The sequence below is a fragment of the Phascolarctos cinereus genome, unplaced genomic scaffold, assembly GCF_003287225.1.
Source record: "Phascolarctos cinereus isolate Bilbo 61053 unplaced genomic scaffold, phaCin_HiC Scaffold_7;HRSCAF=346, whole genome shotgun sequence".
In the NCBI taxonomy this organism is placed as follows: Eukaryota; Metazoa; Chordata; class Mammalia; order Diprotodontia; family Phascolarctidae; genus Phascolarctos; species Phascolarctos cinereus.
The window spans coordinates 28769930-28783898 of record NW_027556180.1 but is presented as its reverse complement, the minus strand read 5'-3'; the positions used below and the strand labels follow the sequence as shown (position 1 = coordinate 28783898).

General features: G+C 43.3%; 1 protein-coding gene across 3 annotated transcripts in view; it reads left to right on the top strand.

The window, feature by feature from the left end:
- The window catches only part of GOLIM4 (golgi integral membrane protein 4), a 96460-nt gene extending 83962 nt beyond the window's left edge, over window positions 1–12498 (top strand). For 2 of the 3 annotated variants that reach the window (XM_020980177.2, XM_020980166.2), the window contains 6 exons: window positions 376–458; window positions 2077–2180; window positions 3858–4025; window positions 4347–4415; window positions 8630–8710; window positions 10113–12498. In XM_020980177.2, coding sequence (XP_020835836.1) covers window positions 376–458; window positions 2077–2180; window positions 3858–4025; window positions 4347–4415; window positions 8630–8710; window positions 10113–10256 — 649 coding nt within the window. In that variant the 3' untranslated portion in view covers window positions 10257–12498. The remainder of the gene's footprint in view (window positions 1–375; window positions 459–2076; window positions 2181–3857; window positions 4026–4346; window positions 4416–8629; window positions 8711–10112) is intronic. The other variant, XM_020980171.2, reaches the window with a different exon arrangement.
- The last annotated feature ends 1471 nt before the right edge of the window (window positions 12499–13969 follow it).

The following is a 13969-nucleotide window of genomic DNA, read 5'->3' as shown; positions in this document are numbered from 1 at the left end:
ACTCCTCTGATGTCAAGACTGGCCATTGTAGGGATCTGAGATCTAATCAGAATCATATTTTAAAAGATTGCACCTTAGAACTTTTTAAATTTTCTGGCAGGCGTCATGATAGCCAAGTAACATTGGTTAGCCTTTCCTTCTGATTTTCCACATTTCTTTGTTATGGAATAGCTTCTTCTAGATATGCCCTGGCCTGGGGGAAACTGAGTTTGTCAGACCCCAATACATGAGGTTTGTCTGGTTTCATTTATTTGCTTTTTATACATGTTGACAAACCTCGTTTAAGGCTTGTCTGCTTTGAAAAATAGCCTGTGTCAAATTCGTCTGAGTTTTCTGTTGAAGTTACTGAAAAATGTGTTCTTGTCTTCCTCCCAGGCAGCAAACACGTTATGATGCTATGGATAACGATATCGTCCAAGGAGCAGAGGAGCAGGGGATCCAAGAGGAAGAAGGGGGCGGTGAGGACTCATAGACGGCTCATCTCTTGTTGCATCATCCTGCCAAAAGGCTGGATGGGTGTAGGACTGTACCCTAGAGAGACATTAATCATTCAGTCATATTTAATGGGTCTATCTATGTATGTTAATGTGTATGTGTATGTATGTACATCTATATCTGTATGTACTTATGTATATTTCTCCAATAGACATTAACAGCCACAGTCATTCAGAAAGATCTATTTCTTCTCTTCCTTTACCAGTATTAGGTTATTCTCTATATGAATCATTTATGGCAAGTTTTACTAAAAGAAATTTGTACTCCTAGAGAATCTGCATGCGCGTTTCTAGGTGGGCTTTCTCCGGTTGGATCTCTGAAAAAAATAGAACTAAGTCGTTAGTGGCATTCATTTATAATTATTGGCTAGATGGCGTTCTGAGTTCCACATTTCCTTGGGGTGACCTTAGAGACAGGCTGTCAGCCCTTCTGCTGCTTAGTCTTCGGGCAGTGCTAATGTAGCTGTGTAACCTAATCTCCTGGGCCTTGACAGGAAGTGGGCATGTGGTGCCTCACTGATTTATTTGGATGTTTGAGAATTTGTTATTTACACTCAAGAAATTATTTTACTTGTGGTCCTCCTCTGGCAGTACTCTAAGTGCCTTTGTTCTTGAATCATTGGGAATAAGAGAGAGTGGATTACCATCCTCTCATCAAGCCATCATTTCATATACTTTGAAGGCTGATGTTATCCCATAGTTCACTGTTCCTCAAACTAGCTAATCCCCAGAAGTCTTAATCTTCTTCTGTCTTTTCTTTATATTCGATAACCCTGAGATCTAGGAGAAACCTACTTCAATCTCTTTTTATACCATAAGTTGCCAGCATCTTTATGATTGCATCGTAGAACGTGTTCAGGTGTAGAAGCTGGTCCCTAAACTCCTAAAATGGGTTTAATCTTTGACTTTTGTGAGATATTTTTAGCTTTCTTGGTTCCTTGGTATTTCTTTTGATAGGATCAAGGATAAACTGTTAATTTTGCCAATTTCATTAATTTCCACTTTTAAATGTAAATTTTGTTCATTTTGGCCTTCTGGGGAGAAGAATTTGGATTGAAAATTAAGTCTTTTCTCATGTGCTTTTATTCAAAGAAGGAAGATAGATGAATTCTCTCTTTCTTCTTCCATCTCTTTCTCTCTCTCCCTCCCTCCACTTTTTTTCCTTCTTTCTTTCTTTCCCTTCTCCTCTTTCTCTGTGCCCTGCCTTTGTCTGTTTCTCAATCAATCTCTCTCTCTCTCTCTCTCTCTCTCTCTCTCTCTCTCTCTCTCTCTCTCTCTCCCCCCCCCCCCCCCCCTCTCTCTCTCTCTCTCTCTCTCTCTCTCTCTCCCTCCCTCCCTCTCTTTATCTCTCTCTCTCTCTTTTCCCCTCTTTCTCTTTCTCCATTTCCCGTACCACCAAGCCTGGAAAATATTCTAGACAGAGCAGGAGCTGGACAGGAGGAGACCATTGTTATTTGTGATCCCATAAACTTGATGGAAAGCTATTACAGGAAGCTGGTTGCTACCATTCCAGAGGGAATTTCACAAGAGAAAATTAGGCTGACTGTGTTTTGGAAGTCTCATAATTTGTTTGATTTTCTAGCCTATGAAAGAGACAACCAGCATCAAGATGAAACTGAAGATGATACACATAGAGAGAATGAGCCCCGAGGACAAGTACAACAGGCAGATAACCCTCAACGTGATGTGAGTGCCCTCTTTGTACATTTCTGTGCAGGAGACAGAGCTCCTACTGTGTGCCAGGCATTGTACTTGACAAATATTACCTCATTTAATCCTTCCAACAACCTTGCAACGTAGGTGCTGTTATTATCCCCATGTTTGCAGTTAAGGAAACTGAGGCAGGTAAATGACTTGCCTGAAGTCACACAACTAGGGATTTTCTGAGGCTGGATTTGAACTCACGTCTTCCTGCCTCCAAGCCTGGCCCCCTTATCCACTGCATAGCCCAGTTGCCTAGCTGATGAGATTCAAAGTGTGACCATCCCTTTGGGTGACTCAAGATGGTCATAGATCTAGAGAAGGACAGGGTCTCAGAGGCTATATTTAGTCCAACTCTCTCATGTTAGAGGAGGAAACTTGACCCCCAAGGCTAAAATGGCTTGCCCAAGGTCACACAGTTAGTAGAGCTAGGATGTGAACCCAGGATTTCTGATGCCTCATCTGTCTTTCTTTCCACTGTTCCATGTTTCCCATCAAAGAAGGGAGACCCTGTAGGTAAGATTCATCATGCAAAGTGTAATCCCCTTCCTTCATCTCTGTGTGCAGTGGACTGGGTGCTTGATATGTGTGTGTGGAACAGTTTAATTCCCTTGAGAAATTATCCATTTACTTTGTTTTAGACGAGCAAGGGGTGTTTGAGATTGTTTGAGGCCATCCCTCTCTTTTTACAAATTGGGAAATGGAGTCTCCCAAGATATTCAGCGACTTGCCTTAGGTCACATGAGGAACAAGAAGCCCCAGATTCCCAGGCTACCCATGGCAGCCCAGTTCCTCTTGCCGTTGACTCTGCTGCCTGACTGGCCTTTCCTCCCATTAGTAATCATTAGCGCCTTGGTCTTGTCCCTTCTGGCCATTCTATTTTAACGCTCATCTTGGTGTAGGTTAAACCCTGCTCATGAGGCCATTTTGTTTCTCTCCAGGGCATGATCCCTGCTTGTTTAAATAGAATGTGGCTTGGTGAAACACCCTTTTGTCACTTTGCTGTGGCTTGGGACAGTTTTCCCACCCAAGAATCCCATCCTATCCTACTCTGTAACTCTTCTGTATTGACTTAAAGGTGATTGCTTGTTACTCATGCTAAAGTAAGGTAGTTCCTTTGTATTTTGGAGAGTGCTTTGAGATGCTTTTGCAGAGTAGTAGCTGTATAAAAGGCAGCTAGGTGGCTCAGCAGATAAAGCACTGGGCCCAGTGGCGAGGAAACCTGAGTTCAGATTCAGCCTCAGATACTTACTAGCCATGTGACCTTGGGCAAGTCACTTAACCTTTGTTTGCTTTAATCCTCTGGAGAAGGAAATGGCAAAACACTCTCATGTCTTTGCTAAGAAAACCCCGTGGACAGCATTGCCGCGCCGTGGTCCACAGGGTCACAAAGAACTGGACGTGACTGCAGAGCAAGCTATATAAAACAAATGAAATCAGTCAGATATTGTTTCCTCCTCATCCTCATTTATCTGCATTTGGGAAGTGAAGCGGGGAGTTAAGCTCTCCAGGCAGCTAGAGCTCTGTGATACACGTTTAAGTTAAATTCATGCTGGTTAGGGCAAAGTTGTACTGCCAGAGCGGCCGTACTTAAAAAATGTGGTTTCTCAATTGTAATCCCTTTTTAAAATGTTGCCTTGATGTCTTTCTTTTGAATGATAGCAAGCAGCTGGTGAGGACGTAAATCCTGCCGATGACCCAAACAATCAAGGAGAGGACGAATTTGAGGAAGCAGAGCAAGTAAGGGAAGAGGCCTTGCCTGAGGAGAATGAGGTGCCCAAGCAGAGCAGTCAGAAGCGAGGGAACGCCGAGATGGAGGAGCATTTGGTGGTGAGGAGCTCCCAGAGGCTGGGCCTTGTTGGAATCTGCACATAGCAGTGGATAACTGGCCTGGGCCAAAGAGGGCGGAGTAAACCACACAGACAGAAGGGCCCCTGACTTGTTTGCAATATTCACTTAGCCGCCTGGGGACCATGAGAGAGACTGGCATTCTGTGCTTCTTATTATGAACTATTGTTCATCATTTCATGGCCATTGAGCCATTGAAAGTGCTCTCTCCTAGGGCTGGAGGGCTCGGCTTGAGGTCCCGCAGTACTAAAGGACGCATCTGAAATGGCCAGTTGCACTAGCCCCTCCGTGTTGTTTCAACAGATGGCAGGAAATCCAGACCAGCAGGAAGATAATGTCGATGAGCAGTACCAGGAAGAAGGCGAAGAGGAGGTAGGAACGTTCCAGGCCAGGTCGGGGTCAAAGGATTGAGTTTATGAGGATGGCAGGGTCCGACTGAGCCAAAAAGCAGTGGACATATCTGTAGAGATTGTGGGTGTATCCTAAGGGACGGGCAAGAAAACCACGAACAACCCAGATAGTGTGCAGACGTACAATGGTGTCGGCTCCCATTTCTGCAGCAAGGCACAGAGGACAGAGAGCTGGCCAGAAGGACCCAGGTTCGAGTCCTGCCTCTGACCTTGTGACATACTGACTTTGTAGACTTAGCCTCTCTATGCTCTAGGCAACTCTCTGAGACTCTTAAGTTAGAGAGAACAAATGAATGGGTGAATAAAGGGAAGAAGGGATGGAAAAGTGTTAAGTGCTTGTTAATAGAGAAAAATGAATAGTCCCTGCTCTCAAGGAGCTCAGCCTTTTGATTGGGAGAGAGAACACATAAAAGAGAGGGCAGATGGTACTGATCTGCTTCCGGAAGAGAAGGTTCCTCTCCCAATGGAATTCCAGATCCAGCCCCCATCCCTGAGCCTTGGAAATCAAATGAGAGAGTGAAGACACCTGGGAAAGTTTAGGAGACAGGGCCATCTAGCCATCCACAAGTAGTGAGGGCTAGCGAATGCTCTAATTCAGAAAGACATGTCTAAACCCTGCCCTGACACTTACTAGCTATAACTAGTAAGTTGTAGTCTCACACCTCATCTATAAAATGAGAATAATCTACACGGTACCCACCTGATAGGATTGGTATGAGAGCCAGAAAGGGCAGGGCTTGGATCCCAGCTCTCAGACTTCCTGTCTCCGTGGCCGTGGGCACTGCCCAGGGTTTTACTGGGGCTTTGATGAAACTGAGATTTATAAAGCCCATTGCAAACTTTGAAGTGTGAAAGATAGATATGTGTAAAATATAACAGATTGCATTATATATTACCCCATTTAGGGATAACACTGTCATTAAACTGTCATTAAACTATTCTTTAGTGGAACCATGGGGGACAAAGTGTCTTCAGTCACAAACTGTGTGGTCTCTGTCAGCCAGAAGTTGACAATATTAGCTATTTTATCCAAATGGAAAAAAAAGAAGGAATTTCATTGCATCATATTATAATAATATGTGTGATTAGAGGTCTTGATGAAGAGAGTGTGTGTCTGTGTCCCTTCCCAAGACAATAAAATAAAGAGAAAAAAAGAAAAGAAAAAAAGAAAATGCAGATCTAGTTTAGCAAGATGGGGGTCTTCAACAGTCCTAGTCACTTCTACCTTTATGAAACATAGCTAGTGACATTTTTGAGTCCCTCTCCTTTCTGTTGCACATCTCCTCTCCTCACTCACAAGAATTCCTTGACACAAGTGAATTTGTGTGTAGATATGTGTATGTATATATCTATGTGCATGTATATACCCAGAGAGAAAACAAATAGGAGTAGAAGATCTGGGTTGTCCACATCCTGCCTGGGGAAGAGCCAGTGAAAATGCACAGAATGAACAGATGGCAGATTGTGTTTGCAGCTCAGCAAGCAGGCCACTGTCACTGGATTGCAGAGTAGGGTGGTGGTGGGGGAGAGGAGAGTGGAGAGCATGATGTAGGATGACTGACAGTGTGGGGAGGGGGACAGATTATGAAGGACTTCTGGAACCAAGCAGTGGGTTTTGGATTCAATCGTGGAGGCAATAGGGAGCCACTGAAGTTTTCTGAGTAGGGAGGTGACATGGTCAGACCTGGAGATTAGTGTGCCAGCTGAATGAAAGATGGACCGGAGTGGGAGAGACTTGACGTAATGAGAGCACTCTTGCACTTGTCCCGGTGTGAGGTGATGAGGGCCTGCACCAGGGCAGGGGCACTATGGGAAGAGAGGAGAGGGTCACACAAGGTTATTCACACACTAGTATGAAGGAGCGGCAGTCAGGGGGTTGGGCCCAGGTGTTCCCCACCAGCCCATCTATTCATCACTGTCTTTTCTTCCGTCGTACACCCTCCCAATTCTGCCTTTTCTAATCTTTCTCCTGACCTCTCAATTTCCCTGTTGGTTTGCCATTTTGAAATTTTATTAAAAAAATTTCAGTCATTCCATTTCTTGTCTTTTAAAAATCTTTAAGGAGCCTGTTATCAATGCCTTTCATCTAAGGCGCAGGCTCAGGGTAGTCAGATTTTCTTTGAGTAACCATATGCTAACTTGTACTAGATTTTTTTTAAGCGATTGTGAACTTTGGTCTGCTCGACTAACATCTCCCTTGGCATCTCAGTGTGGCACAGAGGACATCCTGGCTTCTTTATGTCCAGTCCAGGGAAGCACGAGTTCTTTTTTTTTGGCTAGGCAGTGGGGTTAAATGACTTGCCCAGGGTCATACAGCTAGTAAGTGCTGTGTGTCTGAGGCTGGATTTGAACTTAGGTCCTCCTGAATCTAGGGCCGGTGCTCTATTCACTGAGTCAGCTAGCTGCCCCTAAGCACAAGTTCTGATAGGTCTCTCCAAACTGGAATGGCTTCCAGTATGGATCCACTGGTGGGCTGTTTGTCTGTCTTCCAAGGCCCACTGGAGTATGTCTGGCGAGACACTGACTCATCACCAGATGGGTGCCCCCGAGTAAAAAATTCAGAGGGACCATAATCTAGTGGATAGAGTGGGGCATTTCATATCAAGATTTGGGTTGAAATTGTGCCTTAGACACTGACCAGCTATCCTGGGCTTCAGTTTCCCCATGTGTAAAATTCCCCACTTCTAACTTTAAATCCATGATCTTTTAAAATTTTCTTTTATGTCAGGGGTTCTTAACTTTGGGGTCTGTGAACTTGTGGGTTTTTTTAAAAACTATTCCGGTAGTTGTATTATAATGTATTTCCTTTTAATCCTATGTGGTTTACTCATTTAAAAACATTCTGAGAAGAGGCCCCTAGGCTTCACCACCTACGACAGGGAGTCCATGACACCAAAATAGTTAAGGCCCCTGCTCTCAGCCCCTGATGTGATTTGCCGTGCGAATGTATCCTTGCAGGGTTTGAAAAGCTTGCCTTCAACCACCTAGGCACTAACTACACTAGAATTTGGTGCACTAGAGTTCTTTTTGCAAATTTACAAAAGGAATTTGTTACATAAGAGGCAGCTGTTTCATTTATAATTTAATTTTTATTACATTATTTATTAAAATGGAACCCAATTCCACACCTTGCTCTTCATGCCAACTTAATCAGCCTGAGGTTTTTATCTGCATCCACCTTCTCAACAGATTTTGTTTCTAATTCCTATTATTTTAGATAATTTTTTTTTAACTGCCAAGGCCTTAGGCCTAGTTACCTTCTCAGATAAAGAAATTGTTTACAGTTGGTAATGTGAATGGAGTGAGGTCTGGACTGAAATAAGAAAGCATTCACTCCCCTAAAAGTCTCATCCAAAGGAGAAAATCCTTGTCTCTTCACTCCTTTGGGAGTTGAAGTTTGGCAAAGAAATATTTCACGGTACTTGGCTTGCGGTTTGCCATAAAGCCAGGTTTCATTCATAACATTCATTTGTGTTTGAATTTTTCCACGCTCTTCATGACCCCATTTGGGTTTTCTCGGCAAAGATACTGGAGTGGTTTGCCATTTCCTTCTCCAACTTATTTTATACATGAGGAAACTGAGGCAAACAGGGTGAAGTGACTTGCCTAGGGTCACGCAGATAGTAAGAGTCTGAAGCTGGATTTGAACTCGTGAAGATGAATCTTATGTATGCAAAGCCCAGTGTTCTATCCACTATGCCACCTAGCTGCACCTAAGATCCTTTAGTCAAGTGGAAAGCCCCAAGTGCCTGGGTTGCAGGCCTACCTCTACAGCATCTCTGGCAAGGGGTCCAGTCAGAAGCAGTGTGGTCCAGTGGTCAGCTCACTGCTGTTGGAGTCAGAGGGCCTGGCTCTGCTGCATGCACACCTGTGTGGTCTGGGGCAGGTTAACTCATGACCCTTCTAGGACTCGGTGTCCTCAGCTGTAAAATAAGGGGCGTGGAGTAGATGCCTCTGATGTTACCTTTGAGCACTAGAGCCAGGACTGTGAATCCCTTCCACTCACACGATCCCTTTTTACTTCTCACCTGAATTATCACAATGAACGTCTTGAAGTCACTCGTGGAAGGTGAGAGGGTGTTTTTGGCTTTTGGGGTGATAGGGAGGAGCGTCGTATTCTCTGGTTTGCTTTAAAATGAGAATGATCGTGCTGGATTGGTATGGTTTTTGTTTTAGGGTCAAGAAGATTTGACTGAAGAGAAGAAACGGGAATTGGAGCATAATGCCGAAGAGCCATATGGGGAGAATGATGACAACGTGTGTGCCGCATGTTTCGTTTCGAGTATAGCAGGAGCCAGCCTTGCTCAGTGGGCCGGGGGCTAGCCGCTCAGCGGTCTTGGGTAGTGGCTATGTGGGCTACCGTTGTAGCCTTGCCATCTGGAACAGAAACCATCACAGTCTTGGGAAAAGAGGAACAGCAGCAAGAGAAAGAGCAGGGGGTGGATGAGAACCTTCCCGACCCTGTCCCTTTGAATCACCCCTCCTCACTTGGTGCCTTTTCCTCTTCCGTTTGAGGAGTAATTTTTAAAATCAAGTGTTTTACCAAAACTGTATTGAACATCAGTACAGCCATTTAATTTAAATGAATTAATTTCAAAGTAAAAAGGAACCAACCATTTTCCATCCCTCCTTCAGAGTTCCCGTTAGGATTCCTTTCATACTCACTTCTTGCCTTTCACCATCATAGTGTATACTCTTTTTCTCATTGTCTTACTTTTTGCTACTTTCCGTTATTTGCCACATGCTGGCTGGCTGACCTCTGGACAGGTCAGCCCTTTGCCTCCCAGTGCTTTGGGCAACTCTCTAGGACTAGGAGATACCAAGAAGGTGCTGACCTGCTTGATGGAAGATGTTTACTCGCCTTGGAGTTCCCCATGCCAAGGATCTCGGTGTCCCTGGATTATTTTCCACTGGGCTTTCCACAGTACTTTGTGATCCTTGTACATGGTCTTAATGCCATTAGCACATTAGATCAGTATATCCCAAATGTCTCACCTTACTTTTTTTTTTTTTGGCAAGGCATTTGGGGTCCAGGGTCACACAGCTAGTAAGTGTCAAGTGCTTGAGGCGGGATTTGAACTCCAGTCCTCCTGACTCCAGGGCCGATGCTGTATCCACTGCACCACCCAGCTGCCCCTCACCTTCCACTCTTGATGCATGTGTAGATTGTTTCCAGTTTTGTTACAACTGCATATAATGCTGCTGTGAGAATCTTTGAATAGACAGCTTTTCTATTTGTTTGTCTATTTGTTTATTTTTAATAACACTCTCAGGCCAGAGTCTTAGCAGTGGGATTACTTGGTCAAAGGATATGATCTTTCTTGTACCTTTCACCAACTACTACCAGATTGCTCTCAGAAAGAAAAATCCACAAGCTTGCAATTTTACCAGCAGTAGAAGAAGATGCATGTTTCCGGGCAGTCCCTGCCAGAGTGGAATTTGGCTGCTTTTAGTTATTTTTGCCAGCTTGATGCAGGGCCCCCCGGTCATTTTCATCTTCATCTCTTTGATTTCCACTGAGGGTGAATGTATTTTTCTAGTGATTAGGAACACCTTGCGTTTCCTCTCCAAAAGCTTTTCAAAGAACACTTTTTACTGCCCACCTTCTTCCCCACTAATTGTTCTATCCCTCTCTTTTTTCGTTGTTTTAAACTTTCAGGTGGATGATAAGAACAATGACGCCCAAGAACAGGCAGCTCGAGAAGTAAACCCCCGAAGAGGCCGTGAAGAAAACTATGAGGAGGAAGAGGAGGAAGAGGAAGGCGGGGCTGTGGAGAAAGCTCGCGGCCGAGCGGAAATGTGAAGCTCTGGGGGGGCTTCAGCAGAGGGCTCCTCTTCAATCTGCTCCTGGACAGTGTGCCTGCTGGACACTAGGATATTTAAGGACAATTCAGAGCTGCAACTTTTTTTTTTACTTTTATATTAGATGCCCGCATTCCTTTATATGAATATAATATTTTGATATTCTAGGTTAGTGCTTTTTTTGTATACAGGCTAAACACGAAGAAAGAGAAGCACATCCGAGACAAACCGTAGGCTCTGACTCACGTCTTCCTTTCTTTTTGGGTGGCCAGTAGGGGTGGTGACACCATCAAGCTTGTTAATTCTGTTTGTGTTTACCCCAGGCATTTCCAAGCATCTCGTTTCTGACACATATCCCATCCCAACAAGCAATGTAGGCAAAAAACAAGTGGGGCTCTGGGGCCCATAGACCACAGATGGTTAGGTCGGTAATTGTGTTCCCAAGTTCCTGTGTTCAACTAGGTAAGAATTTTAAGACGCTAGGTTATAGGGAAGGTGCTGACCTGCACTGATATAGAGTATTTGCTCTCATGGGAGTCCCTACGCCCATGATATCTGTAACCCTATATTATTTCATGTTGGTGTCTTCAGAATATTTTGTTTAGCCCTAGTCTGATTCCAATACCAGATGCCCATGCAGGTGGTATACACTTGACCAAGCCTCTAATTCCCATATATGGCCAATGTCTTTTTTGGACAATCAGATTCATATTAGTGAAAGTGCGTGCATGTGTGTGTGTGTGTGTGTGTGTGTGTGTGTGTGTGTAAGATTTCCCATTGCTGCTTCTGGAGGATGTACAACACTATAATCACCTAAGGAGCAGTTGGGCCAAATAGCAGGAGTATCCCAGTGGCACTAGAATGACGTGAGATGCCTGTAGACCACTTACCTAAGTCATTTTAATGGTCAAGTGAGGCAGGGTGAACCAGCACCTTAGAGTTGTTTTGTTTTGTTTTGTTTTGTTTTTAGAAAGAGGCTTGGTACACTTCTTCTCAGCAGCTTTTTTTTGTTTTTCCTCAGTATTCATGTTGAGTATTTTGACTTTGTTCTTTCTGGAATTAGCTGGTAGCATCAGGATTGTCAAGGTTGTGCCCAGTCCGTCTTGGCCGTTTTTCAGATCGCTTTGCTATCACTTACTTACTTAAGCACCAGCTGTCAAAATGTAGTCCATCAGAGTGAAGATATATTTCCCTAAGCATACCATTTAACGTAATCGTTTTGCATGGAACTATATATAGCAAGGCATTATACATTCAGATATAATATACTCATGACTTTCGTTGGCAGCGGTTAAGTCTGCTTTCTCTCCCCCCTCCAACCCCCCATACATAAGGCATGATGGTAATTCTGATTTAATGAAGCTCTTTAAAAAGTCAGAATTTCCCAGAATGTTCTGGTTTTGGAAGTTGAGTGTTTTGTACGTTCAACACTTACATCCTACCATAAAGTGAATCATCCCTTTAGGATGCATGGGCCAGTGTTTCCTGGATTTGGTTGTGGGCTGTGCTGCAATGACTGTGGAGATCACTTCTCCCAGGGGGTCTGGAAAGAAGACACTTTCTAAGAGGGAAAAACTGCCGAAGGGAGGGGTGCTTGAGAGCTATGATTTTCCTCCCAGATGATTGTCAGACTTTAGTGACATGTAAATGTTAGAGTTGACTTAGTTCAGAAAAGATAAAAGAAAAAAAAAACATTTTAACCATCTAATTAAGAGCCTCTTCCAATTAATTTCCCATTAAGTTTTCTTAAAATGCATTTCTGTTCCACAGAGGACTACATTTGTTTCAAAGCTGGATGTGAATGCCACCAGCAATAAGGGGTTAAATGCATAAGAAAACATTTTTTTAAAACCCATATACTTTTGTAATTTGTATTAATTCTTTCCAAGTAATGAAAAGAAGTTATGTTCTTACAATTTTGATATTGATGTAATTTACCCTTTAAAAAAACTAACTTTTATGTTCATTTCTAGTTTTGACTGTTCCTGGCTGACTGTTTTTGTAATTATGCATAGAAAGGTTTCATTCAAATGTATTTTGGGGTTTTCTAGGAATCATAAATCAACTTTTACCTTATGTATAAAAACTCACTGTAATGTAAAATGTATAATATTGTACATAATCTTCAGAATACAATTATTTTGGTAAATTAGTTTGTATTTTAATGTCCCAGTGGCAATATTTAATTATTTGAGGCATAATAGAATTTGGTTATAGATAATAAAGTCAAAAGACAGATGGTACATCTTTCTGAAGTGTGATATGTCTAAGAAGGGTCTTAATTTTCATAGCCATTAAACTGTGTCACACCCACAGCAAGACCCAGACTCGATCTGCCATCTGCCTGCCAATTGGTAACAGAACCAGACAGCTGGAGTCTATGGTCACATTCCTGTGGTCATCAGAAACTGAAGTACTGCTTCTGTTTGGGCCATGACTTATTGGTTCAACTCTACAGAGTACTGAGAGAGCTTCTGTAAAGTTCTGCTGTTGTGGCATAGACAAAACCACAGAATATTACAGTATTCTAATTTTATCCTAAAGTAGCAAAATGGACAGAAGAAAAATTATTTCATTAAGGACCCCAGTAGCAAGCAGCACTCTTTGGTAAGTATTTTCACTGGTTTTCAATGCTGTCTCGAGTTGTTAGAATCCCCTCCCTTCTCAGAGGATCAGGAATCTACTTAACTATCGTGTCTATTCCCCATCACCACACCGCCACCATAGACTAGATGCTCTTTGAGGGCAGATTGGAGCCAAAGACCACCTGAGTGCCAACTCTCTGAAGAATAGTTAGAAAAGTAAGAATTCCATTCGAATTTCTATTCTAGGAGTCTGCCAACCACCATGGAGGTTATGTGGAAGGATGTGGACAGGAGCTGCACAGGATAAAGAAGAAACGATGCGTAACAATCTCTACCATTGGAAGGAATAACCCTGTTACTGATATATATCTAAATGGAGCATTACATAGCTTTACCATCTATCCTGACATTATGCTACTGAACAGATGCTAGGCACTAGGCCAACTGGCCTGCCAAAATACTAACACGTTGTGGATCTAGGCATCTCCCCCACCTCTGTACACTTTGGGGTCTTTCCATCCACCCTATTGCTGGACTGTCCTCTGTCTGTTATCTTCCCCAATTGGAGTGTGAGCCCTTTGAGAGCGAGGACAAGGTCACTTTTCTGTGTGGATCATCAGTGCTTACCGCATTTGGTGGGGAGCCTCAATAAATGCCTATTCATTCATCCAAGTACTAAAGTATGAATCGGCAGAGATATTAAAGAGGCCGTTTGGCCCAAGTATTAGAGCACTGAGCTTGGAGTCAGGAAAAGAATTGAAATCTGACCTCAAACTTACTAGTTCTGGCACCGTGGCAAATCCCTTAATCTTGGTGTCTGACTCTAGGGCTTGTCTGCTCATAGGCAGGTTTGGATTTGAGTTGGGGATGGGAGTTCCCACAACAGAAACTCACCATTGATTAAGAGCCTTTATTGCAGTTCCATGTCCACTTAGGATTTCTGCGAACGAAGGCTTAGCTTCCAGGAATAAACATGATAATCTCTCTGGATTGTACCATGACCAGACTACATGTGGAGTATTACCTGCGTTTGAGGACATTAATAAGCTGGAGAGGGCATTCAGGGGAGCAGGCAGGATAAAGAAGGGCCTACCTAGAGTCCATGATATAAGGAAGTTGGTTGAAGGAA